We start from the raw sequence: 24,589 nt of genomic DNA, 5'->3' as shown, positions 1-24,589 counted from the left end.
TGCACCCCGTGTTTCATGTTTCTCGTTTAAAGAAATTTTTGCATACAGGTGACTCACTAATCGAAGGTGTTGTTTTGTTTCAGGAGATAGAGGATAATGCAAGACGCAAACCAACAGGAATCCTGGACCGAGGAACAATGCAAGTGCGCAATCGGAAGATACCCACAGTGTTGGTTGCATGGCATGGTCTACCTCTATCAGAAGCTACCTGGGAATCCGTATACCAGTTACGGAGAGTGTTCCCAGATTTCATCATCGAGGACGCTGATGCTTGAAGAGGGAAGGATGTTATGCTCTAGCCGAGATAGCATGACCTCGGAAAGATCGGTGGGCATTTTCCCTTAGAGGACCGACTTCGGTAATATTTCATGTGCGTAAATTAAATGGTCAAGGGAAGTAACTGCCAAGGTCCTAGGTGAGGGTGTATTGGCATCGACTAGGTGGTTCTGAGTGCTCAGGCCTAGGTGCACCTAAATGTGTAAGAATGCCAAGGGGCAAATGTTTTAATTGTGCCCCAAGAGAGGGGTAAATGGTGTACCAAGCTAAAGGTCTAAAATGATGACATGTGGCAGGAGGGAACCATCTAGGGATTTGTGGGCTTGTGGATAGGCATGAAGAAAATTAATTACGTATCTTGTGTGCATGCAATCCATGAGATAGGCTGGGAGGATAATCTGGATGTCATCGCCGTGATTGTGAGCTTGAATCGACGTGAAGAAGTTTCCTGAGTTTTTTTCTACCCGTGCTTGTGATTCGACGAAAAGAAGGCAGAGATTAGTATGTAATGTGTCAAATGAAATGAGCCTGGTTGCTGAACTTGTCATTGATGGTCCATATCCCATCATTCCTGTATTTGGATCTAGGAAGATCAAAGATGAAATCCATGGCAATACGTTCCCATGGTCCCTACGGCATGGACAGTGGCATGAGAAGTGCTAGGGTCTTGTGCCTATCATACTTTACCCTTTAGCACGTAAGACATTCAACTACAAACTCGTGAATGTCTTTCTGCATCCCTGGCCAAAAGAAATGTCTCTCAATGGCTTGTATAGTAGACAAAATACCTCGATGCCCTGCATAAGGAGGAGCATGACATTCTTCCAAAACTTTGGCTCGCATGTTTTGAGCCACACAAAGATGATCATCTTTTATGAGAAATCCGTCTTTCAGTGTATATTGGCTGGATCATACTCCCTGCTGTATATTTCTCATGGTTTCTCCGAAATATGGATCCTGTAAATAAAGCTCTTTCATGGCCTCCAAGTCCCGGTGATATGCTATGGTGACATTATTCACTTTAGGCCTTCTAGATAAAGCATCGGCAACTCTATTCTGAGCTCCTGGAGTATAGACAATCTGAAAATGAAACATGGACAGATTTGCCCACTTCATCTACTTTTTGGAGATCTTGGTCTGAGTCAAGAAATACTTGAGGCTCTGGCGGTTGGTCTTGTTTGTAAAGTCAGCTCCAAGAAGATAATGCTTCCAAATATTTAAAGCATGAATAACTGCTAGCATCTCTTTCTCATAAACGCCAAAAAACATCTCAGCATCATGCAACCTCCTGCTTTCATAAGCTATAACCCGACCTTCTTGATGGAGGGCAGCTCCCGCACACTCTCCACATGCATCTCAGTCCACATCAAACGGTTTTTGTAAATCTGGAACGATGAGAATGGCTCGGTCGTTAGCTTTTCTTTGAGAGCATTAAAAGCTGTCCTTTGTCTTTCTCCCCACTTGAAAACTACATTTTTCTTGGTACAAGTCATATAAGGGGGCTGCTATATCAGCAAAGTACCGGATGAAGCGTCTGTAATAGGGACAAAGCCCAAGAAAGCTGCGTACTTCATGCACCGAGGTGAGCTCTGGCCATTCCTGTATAGCTTTAATCTTGGTGGGATTCATCTGAATCATTTCCTTGGAAATAATGTGTCCAAGATAATGAACCTGGTCAGGAAAGAATTCTTCTTTTTGGCATTAATAAAAAACTCATGGTTTCTGACTTCTTGAAACACAGTAGTGTTAAGTCATATAAGGGGGCTGCTATATCAGCAAAGATTGGATGAAGCGTTTGTAATGGGGACAAAGCCCAAGAAAGCTGCGTACTTCATGTACCGAGGTGAGCTTTGGCCATTCTTGTATAGCTTTAATCTTGGCGGGATCCATCCGAATCACTTCCTTGGAAATAATGTGTCCAAGATAATGAATTTGGTCAAGAAAGAATTCCTCTTTTTGGCATTAATAAAAAGCTTATGGTTTCTGAGTTCTTGAAACACAGTAGTGTTAGAAAGGTCACCTCCCCATCTGTAAGCCCCCATATGAGGAGAGCATGGGGGAGGGAGACCTAGGGCAGTACCCCACAGAAAATGAGAGAAAGGGGCTGCCACATGGACAGCATCATGGCTGTCATGTGGGCACCACATCTAGAGAAGGTCCAGGACCAGATCGGTGGGGATCTTTGAAAGATGCTAGAAACTAAAATTTTTATTTTTCTAAAGGACTTATTTCCACTTGAGGTTCACCCTCTCTCTCTTTAACAAAGACCATATATGTAGAAATTGTAGATTTTATTGATTTAGCAATGGAAATATTTGATACAACGTAATGATCTCGCCTCTTCCCTTGGTCAAGATTTTGTGTTGCTTATTCCGATGCACAAAACTGGGAGTTCTTGCTTTAGAATCAAGAACTACCTCCTTTCTATGGAACCACAACATACCCAAAATAACATCATAATGCTTGAGAGGTGAAACATAAAACTCTTCGTGGTCTACATAGCCCTGTACATGAATTTTGAGCTTTCCAATCAAAGGTGTGACTTTGAATGGATCCCCTTCAAAAACATGCTCTGCATCCAAAGATAATCCCAATTCTTCCGTCTTAATTCCTAGCCTCAAAGCTAGATCTTCTGAAATGAAATTATCGGTAGCTCTTGGATAAAAAAGAATTCAAGCATTCTGATCTCTTACTTCACCCCACGCGAGGCAAAGCTCACGGTTTCCTGGTTCTGCCTAACATATATGGGACTCCTCCTGCCACATGCTTTGGTGGTTCTCTTGGCGTGTTTTGCTCCCTTGGACCCGCAGGCCTTTCGGGGCATTGGGCAGCCATATGCCCTTCTTTTCCACAATGGAAACACTTACCCTCCTTTCTGTTGTGGAGTAAACTTTGACTTTCCTTAGAAAGGCTTAAATGGGCTCCTCGGCTTCTGAGGCTGAAATCTCTTTGAACCTTGGGTTGGTGCCACAACCCTCTTGCTAGTGAAACCGGCCTTCGATAAACAAAAGGGCAGTGATCTTCTACTCACTGATAAACTTCATAAATAGCCACAATGCAAGCTTCCGTCACTTCAATCACTTAGCACAACTTAGAAACAAGCTTCAACAACAACAAAGGTGAGGCTAAAATGCTCCTGCTCAATGAAAACAGTACATAGTGCACCCACTGGCCCCAAATGCCTTGGCGCCCCTTACGGTATTTATTTAATGTTTTTGAATGGAAATGCTTCACAACAAGGGTTCAACCTTGCACTGTTCCTCTCTGCAAATCCTCTACTTGTCTTCAAGGCATCTAATCCCAATGCACCACTAGAATTCCCACTGGCAAGGCATACTCAGGTATTCACTTCTGATCTGACACAACTTAGAGGCATTCATGCATCCAAACCACTGGCAAATTGAGCTCAAGGCAGCCTCAAGGCTATCACATGCATCCACACTGTCCTTAGGCCTTCCACAGGATCACCGTTGCCTTTGGGTGCTTCCTAGAACGTGTTGGAGTCTTGAAAGGACTGCACACAACACACATGCACTACAAAAAGCTGCAAAGCAAGAAAGAACAAGGAAAAACCGAACCTGGAACTAACTCCCGCTGTCTGTGGCAGAGGGGCGAGCTCCTTCCTCGCACCTATCCTCTATCCAGGCTCCCCGCAGGGTGCAGGTGTCTTCCAGCAATTAGGAGAAGAGAGAAATGAAGGTAGAGAGCGGAGGGTGAACAAGAAAGAGCTGTAGAGGAAAGATGGTTCACAGATCTGTCCCGAAATGATTGCCTCGGGATCTGTGCCTGAGTGCTCCTAAAAGAAGGTGCCAAAAGCAGCAGGGAAAGTTCCTCCTGCAGCCTACACTGCTCCAAAACAGCTCCAGAAGCCACCACACAGCCAAAAACATGTGCACAAAGGTCCAACACAGCAAAAGACAACCCCGGGCACCTGCTAGAGGCAGCTGCACAGCCGTACAGCCGTACGGATGTCTGTACAATCCGTACGAAAATTTTCAAAAAGTTCAGAAATGACTTCTGGCACTTCTTAGAAGTGTGTTCTAGCCTTGGAACAGTCAAAACAGAGTTTAAACGGCTTAAAACGGGCTTGAAACAGCTCAAACAGCTCAAAAACTGCACAAGAACAACTGAAAACGTCCAACACCTTTGGGAGAGTGAGGGGAGAGAGATGGAAGGTGGGGGAAGGGCATGCATACACGTGCATGCAAATGGCATCTCCTTCTTGCCATTTGCCCCTTCATTAAAGTCCTAACCCCCATACCAAGGACAACGTTGGTTGTCCTTGGGCCCAACTTTTAGACCCCTCTTTTAAAGCCTTTGCCTTGCCCCTAGGACCTAGTGGTATACCTAGACTTTGCCCTTAGGAACTTCTAGGAATGTGCACTTCCTCTAGCCAGTCCCTCACGGCCAAATCATTACAACACTTAACCATGGTTAACCTTGGGTTAAGCGTAGGTTGAGTTACGAAGAAACTTTACATCACTTTTCACGTCCTCGTGACATACCCTCCTCTTATTTTTTTTCGAAAAAACAGTGCTAATTATATTACTTCGAGAACAAGATACAAGAGGTCAGCCTTGTAGCTGATGGGCTGCGTTCACAAATCGAACGCAGCCCAAAAGGTAACAAAAAAGTAAAGCACTCTCTCACGGAGGGATAAGACGAGTGTGAATGAACAGCCAGAGAGATGGTGAGTAGCGCAACCGAAGGCCCTGCGAAGTCTGCTCGAAGAAGAGGCCCTGTGTGTCCCAAACATGAAGGAAGCGTCTCCGCTTCTCCCGATCGGCCCGGGAGTCCCCCTGTATCTGGTCCCACTGGCCTCTGAGGGTATGAATAATCTCGCTCCAAATATCAGTCATGATCTGGGCAGTCGATAAGGAGGTGCCACCGAGGATCTGCGCGCAGCGCGAGGTCCAAATGTGCCATCCTGCGATGCTGCTAATAATCTCCCAGACTGGCTGCCTCTCCTGAGCTCCTGTATCAGCCTCTGCTAGGTGCTGCGGGATACTCTCGAGCGGCCCCCACGTCCCCTGTGTGATAAGGAATGTGGGGTCCTGCTGACATGCCGCGAATAAGTGATGAAAACCAGGTGCGGTGCTGCACCAACAGAACGCGCCCCAAGTGATCAATCCTAGCTCCGGTGCTGCGCGAGTAAGAATCCCGAAAGTCCACCTCCACACTTCCTGGGCGCGAGTGCAACTCCACAGGCAGTGTTTTGGTGACTCCTCATCCTCATGACAGATCTGACAACGTCCGTCCTGCTCCCCACTGGAAGACCTTTGTGGGCAAGAAGCCACAGGAAGTAGGAGATCTTCCGCGGCCGCCAGCTCTCCCACAAGGCCTTCCAGAAGGCTTGCAAAAAGAACCTGGAAATACCCTGTGCATACCAGCTGGGCCGCTGGGTGGGAGGGCGGCTTTGCATCCTCCCAAGAACTCGCCCATACCCTCCTCTTAAACAGCAAACTACTTAGGTTGCTACTGAAAAAGTACAAATAGGCAGAAATAGCCCATACCAGAATATACATCATCTGTAAGATACAACCTGCAATGATAATATGGGCTAGGAGAGCTCGAGAGTCCATCCATACATCAATGCATCATCCGTGTGGAGTGACTAGTACACTCATCATAGAAGTCCCATGGGCCGTAGTAGATGTATTGTCAGCAAACAATACCTCGGGTGAGACATACAGTGTCACCAAGCAACTTCTAGATATCGTGAGCCTGTCTGTTGACAAGGGGGTGGAGGAATTACCCCCCTCTTGAGCATCAGGCAATGCTCCAGACCTACGCTCTGCTGAGCCTGAAGGAGCTACAACCGAAGTCAGCCCAAAGCACAACAACGGAGTGGACTACACCACTCTGAGTGAAATCTGCTAGTCCACTCGCCTCCAAAAACTTGAACCACACACACATGGCAATAATGGATCCTAGGAACATAGATCCCGGTACTCGATATCCTTGCAGACTTGCATCACTGCAAGCTGAATCGGTTCAGCCAATCTATGCTAGACTTGGATTCTTGCCTCATGGTTCAAATAAAAAACCAACGGGCATGTACTAAATAGATTTACTGCTCAAGCCATGCCAGGCAACAAGAGCATCCAAAACAGGCATGTGATACATGGATGTGCTGCTCTAGCCATGCCGGGCAACAAGAGCAATCCAACAGTAACAAGGACTACTTATTCTGCAATTTACCAGAAGAGGAGACTCTCCATCTTATGACTGATACAAAAATCAACAAACTAGCAGGGAAGAACCATCCTGCAAATTACCATGCAAAACTAGCTGGGAATAAACATCCTGCAAATAACAAAGCAGCCTAGAAAGAGGAGAGACTCTCCAATTTCTGGCTGTTACAATTATTCATACTAATATTACTGCTTTCTACCAAAGGAAAACAAATCTCCTAGCACGTGTGGCTGTCCTTTTTCACTTCTTGTGCTCCCATAGGTTGTTTCCGTTAACGATTGGGGCAATCTTTGGCCTGATGGCCCTCTTCTTTGCAAAGGAAACACTTTCCAGCTTCAAATAGGGCTTGCCGTTCCTCAGGAGACAATCTCTCTTTGGTACTGGGCTTACTATCAGATCGCTGGTCCACATCAAACTTGACTTTGGTTGTCTTGGCAAATTTCTTTTTTGTGAAAGAGTCATCCTGCTGCTTACGTTTGAATCCTGGAGTCATCCCTGCATGAGAGCATAGGCTGTACCAGCATTCTCAATCAGCTGAGAGTTGTTGGAGACCTTTGTCTTGGTGCAATAGTCACGAAGCTCCTTTGGCAGCCTACAACAATACTTTTCCACCTGCTCAGACAATGATACGGTCTTATACGAGCTAACTGGCAATAAGGCCTCCCAAAACTTTTTGTTATACTCTTCAAGATTCTTACAGTTTGCGGCATCCAGCTTATGCCATGCTGTCATTATATCCACTTCAATAGTGGTGGTGAGCCAAGCATATGAGAAAACTTGCTTGAACTCAATCCAAGTGTTAGGGGCTTTACCTTGCAAAAGCAAATCGGTCCACCATTGGAGTGCGTTACCCTTAAAGAAGGTGGCTGCCTTTCGTACCTTGGAAGACTTTGTGAAATGACCACCGAAATAGGCAGCATCAAACTGTTGCACAAATGTCAGAGCCTTCAATCTATCCTGCATCCCATTGAAGGTTTCAAACTTCACAGCTGCCCCTCCCTCCTTATAATCTTTCAGCTTACCTTTCAGAGTAAGATTATCATAAACTGGGGGCTGTAAATATGGTGGAGGCATTGTGGATCCCATATTCTGTACCATATCGCCTGTGCCCATGGTGGGGTTGACCATTCTAGATCCCATTCCTTGCATCTGTGGCACACTCCAAGTGTTGCTTATCATTCCTGGCATCCCTGTCTGCATACTGGGCTGCATCCCTATGTTTGCATACATCATATTGACATTTGCAGGGGGCATTCCACCCTCCATATGCTGCTGCAAATTCTGCATTCCTGGCTGGAAACTACCCAAGTATGTACCAGGCATACTAAGCCCTTCGGTGGGCTGTCCCACCATTGACTGAAAAACTGATCCTCCGCCAAAATATCCTGGATGCTTCATGGGCTGAGGGAGGACTTGCTGTCCTTGATCATAGTTACCAGCCGAAACGGAAACGGAAGAAACGGAAGAAACGGAGTTTCCGGGCTCCGCCGAAACGGAAACGGAAGAAACGGCAATATGATACAATTTATGTATAAAAATTTATTTTTTATACATAATATAATTATCAATAGAGTGCAAATCATACATAATACAAATTACAATTATCTATACTTGAAGGCTGAAGCTTCAGGCTTCAGCCTTCAAGCATCAATGCATCATTCATGGTTCATGCCTCTATGATTCTAAATTCTTGAATGATGCTTCAATAATCTGAAATCAACATGTATCATGAGTCATGACTAACAAGTTTGGCATTACAAGAATCTGAAATTTAGAAGTTTGAGGTACTTAAAGTTTAAACTTAGCACACAAGTTGAAACTTGAAACTTGAAACTTGAAAGTATTCAATGTCCAGACTCCATAGACGATCATGATTCATGGTCCACAAATTTCATGATCATGATTCATGACTCATGACTCATGAGTCATGCAAGACTCAAAATAAAAGCACTCATGGATGATATAAAAAAACAGCAGGACTACTGATCATCTGCATCATCCATGGCCTCCTCGTCATCGTCATCCTCTGCGTCCTCAGATAAGTTCGAGGCATCTGTGTCACTGTCTGAAGAAGAATCATCAACATCAGGATCAGGACCATCGGGTGCAACTGAAGTACTAGCACCATCTCCAGATGGTTGAGTGTATGATCGTGTGTGGTGTGCTGGTGCTGACAGCTCCTCATACAACATGGTGTATATGTCCAGCTCCTCCCGTGGGATATCTGGGATGACCTCCATCTTCTCCACGTCCACCTTGTCTACATTTACTTGGCGAGGTTCGGGGCAGCCGGCGGTGAACTCAAGGAGACGGAGGTTGCAATGACAAAACACCAACCGCTCCAATTGAGCCGTGCTCAATCTGTTCCTCTTCTTTGTGTGAAAGAGGGCCCAAGTGCTCCAGTTCCTCTCACAAGGACCGGAACTGCAGTCCTGTGAGAGAACACGTATAGCAAGGCGTTTCTGCCATAAGCCAATTAAGCCGAGATAAGTATCAGGAACTTGATAACTTTAAACATATTTGTAGTAGATAAAACTTCAAATTACTTAACGACTAAGCTCCAACTAGTGGCGTTGGAACTTGTCTCTTAGACTCTTACCAAAGTAGGAGTACAGTTGCCATATTTCTCCCACCAGGAGACAGGTTGCAACTGTGTCTCTCGGAGCCTAGCTGTAGGTCGACCAAAGGAGAGGCTATGATTGCGGAACAATAGAAGTTCATCCTCCAGTCTTCGTTGCATCTCCAAGTCACCACCCGTCCAATTTTGTAGATACTGTTGCATCCCCTCCTCCAACTCGTCATTCTCATATTGCTCTTGACTGCGCCAGAGCGGATGCAATACATGTGCCACCGCATGGATTGGGCGGTGGAACCAATTCCACCGCTTATTCCTAGTAGTAAGTACATACATAATATATATCTGAAAATTCCAGGCTTCATGATAACAAATTGCCATTTAGTAACTGCAATAATTATACATATTACAAAAGTAAAAAGTCTTACTTATCAGGCGATAGGAAAGTGTTTCTGTTGAGGGCCTCTCCAATCTTGTCCATAAACTCGTACAAGAGCCCTAATGTGCTTCCCTCCATGTCTGTGATGCGAAGCACCGTGTAGATAGGATTAATCGATTTGATTAATGCCTCTGCCTCATTCCACCAAGACTCATCCATGATCATGCGAAAAAATTTGATAGACTTTGCTTGGCCTCTATCATCCCAATCTCCCCACTCCCGAGACACAACCGTGCGCAACAAGCCCTGGCGCACTCGCACAAGCCTCTCCACCACTATGAACATGTAAGCAAACCTTGTGGTTGGAGGTTTCAATAGCTCAAGGTCACTGTAAGCCTGATAGATGCTGAGGACTTTGGGTCTCTTCGTGACAAACTTCACGATACTGCGGGCTGTGGAGAAGATGGCATCAATCCAAGGTATCTTCCCTAGGTCCTCGATCAAAAGATCAAGGCAATGTGAGGCACAGGGTGTCCACACAATCTTAGGGAACTCATCTTCTAACATGGCACCCATTGACACACAATTGCTGCCATTATCTGTCACGACCTGCACCACATACTCAACACCTATCTCCATAATGGCTGCCCGTAAATGCTCCCAAATATACAGCCCTGTAATCACTGTACCTGCAGTGGAAGCATCTATGGCTCTCAAGAACATGGTTCCCTTGCAAGAAGATACTAAAATATTGTACACATTCCTCTTGCGTGCATCTGACCATCCATCGCATAAGAGTGTGCATCCATATTTTTTCCAAGTCTCTTTCAAGGGCTTCATTTGGTCTTCCACACATTCCCTCTCTCTTTTTAGCTCTCTTGTCCGCAAGGCCTCATATGTAGGCCCTTCCCATTCATACCCAATGCGGCTTACGGCTCTCATGGCCTTCCTCCATCGTGTAGTCTTCGCCACATGAAAGGGTATTGCACATTGTATGAAGAGCTTTGTGAGCTCACTAGTGGCCTCCTTCACTGCTTGCTTTTGCAAGCGTGCTTGAATGCTAGACCTTTGCAGTGATCCTCTTTTCCCCGCACTAGCATCCACACTAATTGATCCATGTGGCAAGGGTGTTCTTGTGGCACTAGGACCTGCGCTCGATGTAGTTGATGCCCCTCTACTTCTCTTTGCAGAACCCAATGTGCTGGCATCATCCAATGGCTCAGTGTCAACAGCCTCTTCTTCATCTTGCAGCCCTTGTCCTCCACTTTTTGCAGCCAAGGCTGCCATATGCGCACGCTTCCATTCTGCTAGGCCACCTTTCACTGCAGTAGGCACGAACTCACAAGGTCCTACATCCTTGCAGGGAACACCTGCTAGATGGTCTTTCACCCGTGTGACAGACCCCGTCTTGCTTACGCCGCAATAGTTGCATCTCCACTTCTTGGAGCCACCGCCTCCTTTATAACTATCCAGGAGGGAGACATGGACCCAATAAGCATCTCTCGGCATTGAGGAGGATGGAGAGGTGAGAAGGAGGATGGAGAGGTCACAAGTGACTCGTGAGTCGTGAGAAAGGATGGGAGGTAGATTGTAGAAGGAGGATGGAGAGATAGAGGTAAAAGAGGATGGAGAGGATGGAGAGGTAGAAGTGAAGGAGAATGGAGAGGAGGAGGATGGAGACTCGAGAGGTAGAAGGTAAGATTAAAGAGAGGATGGAGAGAAGAAGGATGGAGGGATGGAGTCAGGAGAGCAGGCTGCCAAGGATGGAGAAGATGGAGCAAAGGATGAAGAGGATGGAGAGAGCTCAGAGACGGATGGAGGTGAGGGCAGGTCCAAGAGCAAAGGATGGGAATCGGGATGGAGAGAGCTTGAAGGATGCTGGAAGGAGGCTGGATTCTGGAAGGAGGCGGCGAAAAACAGAGCAGGCCGCGGCGAAATCCGAAAGAAAAGAGAGAAAACCCGTTTTTAGGGTTTCTGAAAAAACGGCAGAAACGAAACGGCGTTTCCGTTTCGCCGTTTCCGTTTCCTGTCACGAAACGTACGTTTCGTGCAACTATGTCCTTGATTAATTGAATGAAAAGTATTGACATTACCCAGCATTACTACCAGGAGAAGCTTGCATAATCTCGATGAAAGTTTGTTGCAGCTGTGACAGGGCTCCCACTGCACTTTGCATTTGTAACTGAAAAAGGGCATTGGGATCAAGCTCCTCTGTCTCATCTACCTCGTCCTGCGAATCCTCAGTGGCATGCTCGAGAGAAACATCTGTCCCTCATCATTTTGCTCTTCTTTACCCTCACTAGTATTGTGCTCCTCATCAAAGCTGTCTGTTTCTTGCTCGGAGATAGTCAGTGATCTCTCGCGGTGCGACATGATTGTTGATGGTATGGCTGTAACAAAAATGCAATGGGGCTTTCTTCACCCAACACTCCCAGGGCTCACCTTTGTAGGAAGATGGTGATATCCCGGCAATGGAACCACTGAAACCAACCTTCGGTAAACAAAAGGGCAATGATCTTCTTCTACTCAGTGATAAACTTCATAAATAGCCACAATGCAAGCTTCAGGCACTTCAATCACTTAGCACAACTTAGAAACAAGCTTCAACAACAACAAAGGTGAGGCTAGAATGCCCCTGCTCAATGAAAATAGTACACAGTGCACCCACTGGCCCCGAATGCCTTGGCGCCCCTTACGGTATTTATTTAATGCTTTTGAATGGAAATGCTTTACAACAAGGGTTCAACCCTGCACTATTCCTCTCTGCAAATCCTCTACTTGTCGTCAAGGCATCTAATCCCAATGCACCACTAGAATTCCCACTGGCAAGGCATACTCAGGCATTCACTTCTGATCTGACACAACTTAGAGGCATTCAGGCATCCAAACCACTGGCAAACTGAGCTCAAGGCAGCCTCAAGGCTATTACATGCATCCACACTGTCCTTAGGCCTTCCACAGGATCACCCTTGCCTTTGGGTGCTTCCTAGAACCTGTTGGAGTCTTGAAAGGACTGCACACAACACGCATGCACTGCAAAAAGCTGCAAAGCAAGAAAGAACAAGGAAAAACCGAACTTGGAACCAACTCCCGGTGTCTGTGGTAGAGGGGCGAGCTCCTTCCTCGCACCTATCCTTTGTCCAGGCTCCCCGCAGGGTGCAGGTGTCTTCCAGCAATCAAGAGAAGAGAGAAATGAAGGTAGAGAGCGGAGGGTGAACAAGAACGAGCTGTAGAGGAAAGATGGTTCACAGATTTGCGTCGAAATTGCCTCAGGATCTGTGCCTTTGTCCTCCTAAGAGAAGGTGCCAAAAGCAGTAGGGAAAGCTCCTCTTGCAGCGTGCACTGCTCCAAAACAGCTCCAGGAGCCACCACGCAGCTAAAAACATGTGCACAAAGGTCCAGCACAGCAAAAGACAACCCCGGGCACCTATTGGAGGTAGCTGCACATGTCCGTACGGACATCCGTACAGTCCGTACGAAAAATTTCAAAAAGTTCAGAAATGACTTCTGGCACTTCCTAGAAGTGCGTACTAGCCTTGGAAAAGTCAAAACAGAAAACGGCTGAAAACGGCTGAAAACAGGCTTGAAATAGCTCAACGAGCTTAAAAACTGCACAAGAACAATTGAAAACGTCCAACACCTTTGGGAGAGTGAGAGGAGAGATATGGAAGGTGGGGGAAGGGCATGCATACACATGCATGACAAATCTCCTTGCCATTTGCCCCTTCATTAAAGTCCTAACCCCCATACCAAGGACAATGTTGGTTGTCCTTGGGCCCAACTTTTAGACCCCTCTTTTAAAGCCTTTGTCTTGCCCCTAGGACCTAGTGGTGCACCTAGACTTTGCCCTTAGGAACTTCTAGGAAGTGTGCACTTCCTCTAGCCAGTCCCTCACGGCCAAACCATTACAACACTTAACCATGGTTAACCTTGGGTTAAGCGTAGGTTGAGTTACGAAGATACTTTACATCACTTTTTATGTCCTCGTGACATGCTAGTATCCACACCCTTCCCCTTTTTTGCTACAGTGTGAAGAAGGTCTTCCCTTAGTAGTTCAACCATGGAAGTTGAATGCTTTAAATCTCGAAACTTCGTCTTCTTTGAATCAATGCTTACTTGAGTTCATACGTTGGGAAGCAATCCCGCTCGATACTTCCGAAGCTTGGTCTTTTTTGAAATTTCTTTGAAGGGTTTGATCTGAAGATAAGTTGTCCAAAACTTTTGATTATATGTCTCGATGGTGTCAAACGCTGCCATGCACTCACTTTCCGAGGCTGTATGAACATCATCAAAGAAATTCTTGGGCAAAAACTACTCATAAAACTGCTTCTTAAAGTCTATCCATATCTTTGGAGCCTCTTCTGCAACTAGAAGAGCTCCCCACTAAGCAATGGCACTATTTGTCAGGTGAAGCCTTACAATGACTTGGAATTCTCGCGATAGGGTCCCGCTTTGAAGGCTATATCAAACTGACGAATGAACTGCAAAGCATTTTCAGTGGCTTCATACTTTCCATTAAAAGTAGTGAACTTGACCGACTTATCGCCTTCCTTGAAGTCTTTGCTTCGAGATTTGGATCTCCTTCTTCTGCGCTTATGACGAGAGCATCCTCGGGATGCAGAAGAAGAGATTGCGGCTTTTGCTTCAGAGACTGAAACTCCCTGATCTTTTCTTTCACAAATCCTTTACTAAGTTCGTCTTCAGATCCCTTACAATGCTTCTTACTGGATCATCTAGACGCTGAATTGGGCCTTTTGGTAGCTGAACTCCCGTGCTCCGAAACCATGATGTGGGAAATAGAAAATTGAACCCATCGAATCAACTTGACTGGGCCTAAAGAATTCAACTGCAAAGCCCTTACTCCTTTCAAGGACGTAAACGCTTACGGGTGAAGATAGGAGCCGGGATGAAGTATGGGCGGGTGCGGCTCTTGGTTGTATGGTTGAACCACTATTACGGGGTATGGACCAACATTACAAATAATATAGGCGATTTTCTATTGCCCCACGCAACAAGCCCGCTCTGAGTGTGGTGCAATTGGCGGAGGCGATTGCCGAGGTCTCCGCCCGTTGAGTGCCTAGTGCCTGACGGATGCGATTACTGAGGTCTCCCGATATGCGCCTACAAACCGGTGCGATTTTCGAGGTCTCAAAATTACAAATAATATAGTCGATTTTCTATTGCTGAAACCGGTCTTCAATAAACAAAACGGCAGTGATCTTCTTCTACTTAGCACAACTTAGAAACAAACTGTAACAACAACAAAGGGGAGGCTAATATGTCGTTGCTCAATGAAAATAGCACACAATGCACTCACTGGCCCCAAATGCCTTGGCACCCCTCACGATATTTATTTAATGCTTCTGAATGGAAACGCTTTACACCAAGGGTTCACTTCTGCTTTGTTCCTCTCTGCAATTTTGACTTTTTGCCCCTTTTTTTGGGGGGTCCTAAGTCACCTAAGATAGTGAGTATCCTAACCTAAGGACAATCGAGACACTTGGGACCATAAAGTCACCCCTTGGTTAGTGTAACTTAACCCAATTCTTAAATAACTCAACCTTGGTTAGCTTAACCTAATGCAACCTACAACTTAACCTTAACCTAATTGAACTAACCAAACCTAACTAACCTAACCCAACCTAACTAACCTCTGCTAGTCTAACCTAGGAAGAACCTTGTAGGCTAAGGTTTGCAAGCGATGTGGGCGCACGAGGGCGGTAGGTGCACGCGGTGGGGAGTGCCGATGGTGGGGCGTGGAGGAGGTCTCACGGGCGTCGCAGGTGAGGGAGAGAGGTGTTGTGGGTGATGGTGCAATTGTCCGCCTTTGCTTGCGTTCACATAGATTTTGGTTGGTTGTTTAGAGGTCGGGTTGGCGTTGGTTGTCAAAATTTCGCCGTTCATCTCGCCGGTCATCGTTATTACAGCAACTACCTTTGGACGGTTTGGAGATATGTAGAGATTTGCAGAGGTCCAACGCAAGACGTTCACGGGATAGGTTCACATTGCCTACGGGAGTCCCATTAATGGGGTAGAGCTGCAGTTGATCGGCCGTTTGGAGATACGTAGCGGGTCCAGATGAAGCACTGCATATTGGCTTGCACCATGCGACAGACGCTCAGCTATGTGTGTGCCAACGTTGGCCTAGTCATCAAAAAGGCGAGATCAACGTAGCTGATGTTGAACACTGCCCTTCGTGTTAGGCTCAAGATAGTGGCATAGTAGAGCGTCTCCAAAGGTGCCAGAGTCGGGGCTCTGATACCAATGTAATGAAGGGGATAGGGGCAAAATTGGTGAAGGGCCAGACTTGGTAGAAAAGGGGAAGAGGAAGGAGGAGAGAGAGAGATAGGAAGGAAAGGGGTAGAGGGAGAGGAAGAGAGAGAGAAGGGGTCAGGGGAAGAGAGATATAGAGAGGGTGGGAGAGAGAGTGGGGGGAGTAGATAGGATTAGATGTCACATCAAAAGTGTACAATCAGAGCTGTATATAGACCCTCCATATTTCCCACCTAAGAGGCCTCTAATGGTCCTCCCTTTTTCCCTCTTCATTACAACTCACAAGCCATGACTTGACACCTAGGCAAGGGGCAATGAGCAATACACATATACAGCCTTTGAGGAACTTTGTCTGATGTGGGGCAAAAACCATTTCCTTCCAACATTTTGAAATGGTCTCACATGGTCCATGATATGCAACATGGTAAAAAAAAGATGGGAAAACAGCTATGGAAGTGAAGCAAATCTTTCCAATGTAGACTTACAAATATTAGACCACTATTTGAGGCAGTTGATAGAGCGAGCCCCAAAAAGCGAGCAAGCCCAAAAAAGCGAGCGAGAATTTGTTGAAGCGGTAGGAAAATCAAGAAAGCAAAAGTGTTAGTGGCCTTTAAAGTTATATGCATATTTAACCTTCTAGCATTGAGGAAACATATGGACCTTTGAATAAATTATATTTTTTTGCTACTCAAATAGGGGATTTATAAATCTTTTAATGTTTTGTATTGCTCGGTTTTTGGCTTGCTAATCCTCCTAATATTTGGAAGCTTAAATATTTGCCCATGTTAATTTAGAAATCATAGCTCTAAATATTAGCCCAGCCAACTTGGAGAAGCCTACAGATTCGCCTTTGGGTGAAAATTAGCCCCCTATTTTTTTCCTTGGATATGTTATAGGCATTTGAGGGTACTTCTTTAACATTTCAAGTGACATCTTCAGAGCTTTTCAGCAAGACTATGGAATGTCCTATCATGTATTGAAAAAACAGGACTTAGCAATTCAGCCAAGCAGGGAGGGCTATTGGTGACAGTTCTTTCTCTTATGATGACCAGAATTCTTAATTCCAGGTATGGGAGCCAAATTTTGGCAATAAAGGTTGCACGAATGGTTGGCATCATTGACCTTTGAACATAATGAACAACTCATGCAGTATCTCATTATGATTTTTTCGTGGTAAGAAGTTAACTGAGAGAAAACCATTCTCATTATCATTGGTCAGAATTTTTAATGTGGTTTGAAGTACTTGGTAAACAACATTCAGCCTGTCTAACAAATTGTGCTCAAGTTAAAAAACAAAAGTATGAAGTTCTAGTGAGGTTTTGCATCAGTTTTTCGTTGTTTTGAATTGACTTTTCACGTCATTGGCCTTGGGTCTTTCACTTCAAATGAATTGCTCAAAATTTGAGGGTGAAATCTTAATGTAGATAGGTGCAACCACTCCTTTTGTGCATATTTAGGCTTCCACATTTGACTTAGATCTTGCTTCCATTTTTGTCATTGTGCAACATAACAAACTATGCAGCCCCTTCTCCTTTCCTTTCCCTCCCTGCGCACCGAATTCCCCCTATTCCTTGTTTGCTGAAGTGTGTTTGGGACGTGGTTGAATTACGGAATTGCGGTGCACGAATCCTGAGTCCTGCCTCACCTGTCAACTTTCAAAGCAGAGACTCGATAGGAGAAGAGAATGAATGTTGGAAGCTGGCTGAACTCCTGGAACTTGGAAGCGCCAAGGAGAGAGTGACTGAGACAGCAGCAAAGGGAAGAGACTGTGAATAGAACCAGTGAACTGCCCCCTTCCTCGAGAAGGAAAGAGGTCCAGGCGCTGGGGAACTCAACTTGAACCTGCGTCGGTAATAATAAGGGGCTCAAGTTTTTGAAAAGAACCAGGGAACTGCCTCCTTTCAACGACCTACAGTCTGCAATCAGTCAGACTCAGCAGCGTCAATGAGGCGATGAAAGGGAGCTGACACGCGAGGAGAAGCGGTGCCTCTCAGAGTGCGTTTTATCTCTGTCCTTTGGGAAAGCCTCCTCCCAATATAAAGGAGAGCAACTGTTGGACCTATGGATGGAACGTTGATTCGCAGTGCAAAAGCTCTGAATCTTTTTGCGATGTCCTTTCCTTGCTCAAAGTCTGTTATTATGCGGCTACTCTTAAACTGGTCTACGTAGTCTAGAGTTTTGAGCTTTTGGGTTTGCTGTTAAACCTTTGAGCTCTAAAGCAACTCTCTAGGGAGGCTCTAGATGCATGCAAAGGGGTATTCTAGTTGATTTGATGTGGCTGTTTGCCATTCAATTAGGCAGATATGTAGGGGGTTTAAAGGATATTGAAGTCTAATAAGAGTCGTATAGGAAAACAGGAGGGTGCAACTTGATGGCGTTTCATGTTAATGAAGATGGTTGCTATTGGTATTGGAGGTGTGGTGTGACCTTAGTGATATAGTTTTTGAAGAATCAATAGCATGATTCATTGCTGGTCCTCTGTTTTCTAAATTATGGGCATTGTCAGTGACGTGCTTTAGTTGGATACATTTTTACGTATATGTTTCGCTTCTTCCATCAAGAGATTAAGAGAATGAAGTTGAGCACGACTACACATTGATCTCAGTATTCATTCTCTCTATCCTCTTCTTCTTCTTCTTCTTCTTTTTCTTTTGTGACTTGGAGGGTTTGCCTAATGATGTTGAAGAGACTATTTTTAAAGATCATTTAATGACCACCACAGTAATACCAAAAAGGAGTTCCACATAGACATACACTATTTTTTTTTTTCCACAGCGTGTTTTGGAAGCTGCTTATGATAACAAAGTATGGGAGCTCCAAGACATGAATCTACTTGCCCCTTTTGCACCGAAGATGTGGATTTTCTTAGCAGATCTTGTGGAGCCTTCGAAGTCAATAGGAGCTGAAGCGAAAAAACAGAAGTAGAATTTTAATATCAGCGTTACCCACAACTATGCATTATCCAATTTCTTTCCAATGTTAGCCTTTGCCATCGGCAGATGTCCGTCCCCAGTAGGCCTATTCGGGAGATGTAAAAGCCGCCTAGTTTCAAAACAAGAGATGCCCTCAATCTTCACAACTTACTTAGCTTGCACATACCGGTCCTTCCTAGAGGGGTCATTCGGAAAGACTGTTTCTTGGCTATTTGCCGGGAAGAGAGAATTGAAAGGAATACGTGAGTGAGTGGGGGAGAGAGAGAGTGTGAGGGAATCATTGAGTGATTGTGATGAAGTCAAAGTGAGGAGGGGAACAAGAGTGTAATCGGGAGATAGCTGACCAGAACAGGTTGAGGGTTATCATGTATGGTGTTACCGCAACATGCCAAATATTGGCTAATTTAGTAGGGGCTAGGCTTACATTTGGGGGTCTTTTTGCACAAATTTTCAAATGAATCATCACACTCAGTGATGTTGTAAAGTCCACACAAAATACTCTTCTATTGGGTGACTGATCAGTTGCTTAATAAATGATTAAACATGCACCATTGGTCTGCAGGAAAGTTCCATTTTCTGTTGCAAAGATTGGATTTTGAGCAGCTTTCATTCTGCTTATAGTCTTTGCAATTGCTCATCATACACGTCCAATCTCCATGATTACACTCAGTGATGTTTTAAGGTCCACACAAAATACCGCTGTATTGGCTTAGGGCTCTGTGTTTAGTTATATGCTTTGTAAATGATAAAGTGTGCGATGTTGGTTTGCGAGATTTTTCTAATCTGTTGTCTGCTGTTTGTGGCAGAGTTATGTATTTTATTGCTCTCGTCTTTCCCCACTTTTTGCTATTGTGCCCTATGCAAGTCTCTCATCCAGCTCTCAGTATCCTTTGTTAGTTGTGGGTCTTGCTCTATGCCTTTTTATCAAGCACGTATTTGCAGTTTCAAGGCTGCATTTCATATGGATTTGGTAGCTGAGACATATTTTTTACATGTTTAATCAAGGCTATTTGACTTTCCAAATCCAACCAGAGTCAAGGTGGTACAGACAAGTTTGTGATGCTCTTTTCATTGTATGATTTTTGTGTCTGCAGAGGCATATGGAGCTTTTAATTCAAAGAAACAGCCATACCACAGAGCCATGGCAAACTTTAGCCCAAGACATGCCAGAAAGATTACCTTGGCAGACAGGGATATGCCTCAACAGTGGTATAACTTGATTGCAGACCTTCCAAAACCACCCCCTCCACCATTGAACCCACAAACTCAGGAACCCCTAAACCCTGAAGATTTACTGCCCCTCTTTCCTTTATCCTTGATTGAACAAGAGGGTAGCATAAAAACATACATCGATATCCCTGAAGAAGTTCTTGATGTTTACCGTATATGGCGCCCTACACCACTCTTCAGGTGTGTATCTTCACATTGATTATCTCCTACACTAGCTTGAAGTAAGGTGCATTTTCTTAATCTTTAGAGCTACCTTCAGTTATTTCATAGTTTCTGTCTATATTCTAATGTGGAAAGCTCATACTTCAAAGAAAAGGTACACTCATAGTCTTATTAAAATAAACAAAGGTGTTTTACAGAGCAAGGCAATTGGAGAAGCTGCTAGAGACACCTGCAAGGATATACTACAAGTATGAAGGTGTCAGTCCTGCTGGATCCCATAAGCCTAATACAGCTGTACCACAGGCTTGGTATAATGCTCAGGCAGGCGTAAAGCGGCTTGTTACAGAGACAGGTGCTGGGCAGTGGGGAAGTGCACTTGCATTTGCATGCAGTCATTTTGGTATCGACTGTGAGGTGAATGCACCTGCGATGCTTCAAACCTGGCATCCTTTTCATTGCAATTCCCTTTGTTTTTCCTGGTTTTCCTGACATTCTCAAGTTGCTTTCTAATTATGGAAAAGAGACTGGAAAAGCCTCTGATCAAAGAAAAGGAGGCCCTATAGATTTCCAAGTTAATGTGCATGCTGACAGGAGTAATACTGGGTTGAAATCACAATGTAAATTTTCAACCCGTCAAATCAAAGCTCACATACAAATTTAAAATGAACAGGTGTGGCAAGTGCGTGCATCTTATGATCAGAAACCATACCGAAAGCTCATGATGGAGACATGGGGTGCAAAGGTGCACCCCTCGCCTTCAAACCTGACTCAAGCTGGGAAAATTATTCTCGAAAAGGATCCTCACTGTCCTGGCAGCTTGGGAATCGCTGTATCTGAGGCAGTGGAAGCAGCACTAGTGGATCCAGATACTAAATATAGCCTGGGTAGTCTTCTCAATCATGTCCTCCTTCACCAGACCATCATTGGGGAAGAGTGCTTGAAGCAAATGGCATTAGTGGAAGAAACACCTGACATAATTATTGGCTGTACTGGGGGAGGATCTAACTTTTCAGGGCTTGCTTTCCCTTTCATTCGTGAAAAAATAAAGGGCAACATCAACCCCATTATCAAAGCAGTTGAGCCTGCAGCATGTCCTTCATTGACGAAGGGTGTGTATGCTTACGATTTTGGAGACACAGCTGGGATCACCCCACTTCTGAAGATGCATACTCTTGGACATGATTTTATTCCAGATCCCATTCATGCAGGTTGATCATTCTCTAATTTATGCAAGCCTAGAATTTCTATGGTTGACTGTGACTTTACAATCATTGTCCAAAGAGAGGTGGACAGCGAGAATGGGTTTAATTAGTTAGTTTTATGGATTGTAGCTGAAAACTTTTAGTTCTTGCATTTCAGATGTTTTGTAATGCTGGCTTTTTAAAATTTCATAATAATTGTACAAGAATCTGGTCTCACATTTCTTGTAGGAGGATTGCGATATCATGGTATGGCACCGTTAGTGTCCCATCTGTACAATCTGGGTATTATGGAAGCTATTGCAATCCCACAAATCGAATGCTTCCAAGGTAAATACTGTGCAATGATTTAAGTTGCTTCTTTTATTGTAATAGAGTAGAGTCTCTCCAAAACGTTTCTTTGATCAACCTGATGTTGTTGCATACATTAATGCGTCTCAAGTTTCTTCAGGGGCAATCCAATTTGCTCGCACAGAGGGCATCATACCAGCCCCAGAACCTGCTCATGCCATTGCTGCAGTGGTGCGTGAAGCTTTACGCTGCCAAGAAACAGGAGAAGAAAAAGTGATCTTAATGGCGCTATGTGGACATGGGCATTTTGATCTGGCTGCCTATGAGAAATACATGACTGGTCAGATGATTGATCTTGCATATCCAGAGGACAAGGTAACAGAAGCAATTTCAAAGATTCCAGCCATCCATTAGGAAACCTACAGGTCGACAGGGTCAATACCACTCGCGCAGTTAAGAGCCACTTGCTAAATTAAAAAACTGTAATGACATGAATATGGCCTCATCATTTTATTTGTCTTGAGTGACAATGTTACTTAATCCCATATATCTCCTTTAATACTAGAAATGTACCTTATGAACAGCATTCAATGGAGAGTTGGTTGCCACGAACGTTTCACTCTTGTCACATGCCAAGAAGTTTAACTTGTAGAAATGAATTCAGACTTTCAGCGGAGGAAATTTATTTATTTTGTCATTTATTCACCATCATCCTGCCCAGTTTTGATTTTATGTTATGCTGTCATCTCTACATCGACGCATCTGACCCAGCACATAAAAAGAACCGAAGAAAAAGAAATTCTTTGTTCTTTTCATCGATCGACGGTTGGTATAGATCTAGATCAGATTAGACTAGATCGCCATAGTGGAGACGATTTGAATTTCTTCAAGTTTCCAATCTAAGCCATGCTCAAAATTTTCGACTAGTTCTTACTCGGAGTCAACCCTACGCTTACATATGGTTTCACATCATCACGTTACCTAAAGCCTGACGTTCATCAGTTCAGTGAGTAGACTTCAGAGTGTTGAGAGGCATTGATTGATTGATCAGTGGTGGGCAGATAGCACATGATTTGATTTCACACACATATGCCATCATTGTAAAGCATATTTATTTTCACGACATTGTGCACTTTATTTTAGTCTTGTAAAGTCGCTTGGCTATTTCTGACATTATGTGCCATAAGCCTCGTAATTTAGATCGGATTATATATTGCAGTTTTATCTTTACCGACAGTTCAGATTTCACTTGCCACAGTCATTGTTTTGCAGTTGATTTAAATAGAGATTTCACACACTTTGAGTACATTTCTTGCACGAGGTGTATATGACTAGCAACCTCAATCTAGATGCATTTATTGCTAAGCTAGAAAACTTCAATTACAGCACATGAAAATACCGAATGGATATCATTTTTGCACTTTTGGACAAATAAGAGTATGTTTATGGATCTACCACTTAGACCATTGGACAATCCAACCAATAGTAGCTTTACTTCACCTGTTGTCTCATAGTATCAACAACAGTAGTGGGATCTTCAGCTACACCAACAGTCTCCGCACTTGTAGTAGAAGATCCTGCCATTGCTCGAGCATAGGCAAAATGGGATAAGAAAGATAAGTATGCATATCATCTGATCAAGAAAAATGTATAAGATGTCACGCTAGGACAACTCAACGCCGTCAAGACATCAAAAGAAGCATGGGATATATTCGCGGCTCTCTATGAATCCAAGAATACTTCTAGAATTCTTACACTAAGAAACTAGATCAACCAGAGTTTTCACAACAGTAGTGAAATCGGTCATGCTTACGTATTCAGAATCAAATATTACAACAATCATATCGTAGCAGCACGAGAGATCATGAATCCAGCAGAAATGGTTCAAGTCATTCTAAATGGACTAGGAGAAGGATACGAGAATCTAATCTAGAGTATTGCTATCCAACGATAAATTTCGATATTGAAAGAACTTCAGGCAGTCTTGCTTGGTGAAGAACTCAGGACTCATGTCATTCATGCATGCAACGGTCATTCCAATGATTAAGCATACACAGCTTTAGGCAAAAACAGAGGCAGAGGTAGATCATTCTAGCGAAGTGGTCATCATCAGAAATAAAATCAGCAACAAAGTCAGAATCATCAGTATCAGCATCATCCTTAGCAATATCAGAATCAGCAAAGAGAATCATTCCAATTGAGAAAGATTTCAAGGATGAGGAAATACTTCCACCGTGTCAAACATTCAATGCAACTACTGTCATAAGTTAGGACACAATGAAAGACATTGCCTGTAAGAAGCAGTACGACCGTCAGTCCAGCAGTAATAAAGAAAATTTTCACGGAAGAGAATCATCGTGGTGGACATTCTAGTCACAGTCATTATGCAAATGAACATGGGAATATGTTTCTTGCAAACGAGGAAATGCAAAAGGTTGATACAGTGTACCTATACACACCGATTGTAATTCAAAAGAGGATTTCAGTTATCAAGTCAACCAAGCAGATTAGGATCCTTGGTACATCGACAGCGGTGCCTCATCTCATATGACAAATCATCAGGAATGGTTCACAAAGATGAAACTATTAGAAGGTCATAAGAATGTCATCTATACAATAGATAATACACCAAATCCACGTCAAAGGACATGCATTATCCTTATCTATGAACAATTTCACTAGTACGAAAGGATTGGTGAAAGATGTACTCTATGTTTTGAAGCTCATCAAGAACCTCTTGTCAGTAGGTCAAATGGCGGAATAAAACTATTGAGTCATCTTCGACAGAGATGAATGCACTATCAGAGACAAATCCAAAGGATTTCAGCTAGGAGGAAAAGGAGTCAAGGGAGGACGCTTGTTTAGAATCTAGCTATAGTATCAAATTTGCATGCCATCTTAGCTCAACCACAACAGATGCCACTATCGCAAAATGGCACAAAAGATATGGACATGTCAATTTCAAGTGCTTGATAGATCTCAGGAATTAGAATATGGCAATTGGGATACCTAAGCTACAATTTATTGGAAAAGTTGGTGAAGCATGCTGCTTCGGTAAACAAAAGCGAACCTTCGG

At 44.1% G+C, this 24,589-nt stretch overlaps 2 protein-coding genes across 3 annotated transcripts in view; one reads left to right on the top strand and one right to left on the bottom strand.

Annotated features, from left to right (window-relative positions):
* The window catches only part of TSBTYPE2 (tryptophan synthase beta type 2), a 33,316-nt gene extending 11,106 nt beyond the window's left edge, over positions 1 to 22,210 (top strand). Inside the window, exons 2-7 of one of the 2 annotated variants that reach the window (XM_087374173.1) lie at positions 16,766 to 16,871; positions 19,726 to 20,041; positions 20,221 to 20,437; positions 20,694 to 21,231; positions 21,454 to 21,552; positions 21,674 to 22,210. In XM_087374173.1, the coding sequence (XP_087230299.1) occupies positions 19,773 to 20,041; positions 20,221 to 20,437; positions 20,694 to 21,231; positions 21,454 to 21,552; positions 21,674 to 21,927 (1,377 nt within the window). In that variant the 5' untranslated portion in view covers positions 16,766 to 16,871; positions 19,726 to 19,772 and the 3' untranslated portion in view covers positions 21,928 to 22,210. The remainder of the gene's footprint in view (positions 1 to 16,765; positions 16,872 to 19,725; positions 20,042 to 20,220; positions 20,438 to 20,693; positions 21,232 to 21,453; positions 21,553 to 21,673) is intronic. The other variant, XM_087374172.1, reaches the window with a different exon arrangement.
* Positions 8,369 to 9,353, bottom strand: LOC147903076 (uncharacterized). The gene is made up of 2 exons (XM_087373131.1): positions 9,071 to 9,353; positions 8,369 to 8,933 (listed from the first exon to the last, which is right to left on the bottom strand). Exons 1-2 carry the CDS (start codon positions 9,251 to 9,253, stop codon positions 8,451 to 8,453), a joined length of 666 nt encoding a protein of 221 aa, XP_087229257.1. The 5' UTR covers positions 9,254 to 9,353; the 3' UTR covers positions 8,369 to 8,450.
* Positions 22,211 to 24,589: the final 2,379 nt, after the last annotated feature.

This window comes from Dipteris shenzhenensis, chromosome 4 (genome assembly GCF_047967505.1).
Source record: "Dipteris shenzhenensis isolate YYH24624 ecotype China chromosome 4, Dip_SZ_1.0, whole genome shotgun sequence".
Classification (NCBI taxonomy): domain Eukaryota; kingdom Viridiplantae; phylum Streptophyta; class Polypodiopsida; order Gleicheniales; family Dipteridaceae; genus Dipteris; species Dipteris shenzhenensis.
The sequence above is the reverse complement of the archived record's forward strand: the minus strand, read 5'-3'. Positions and strand labels throughout refer to the sequence as shown.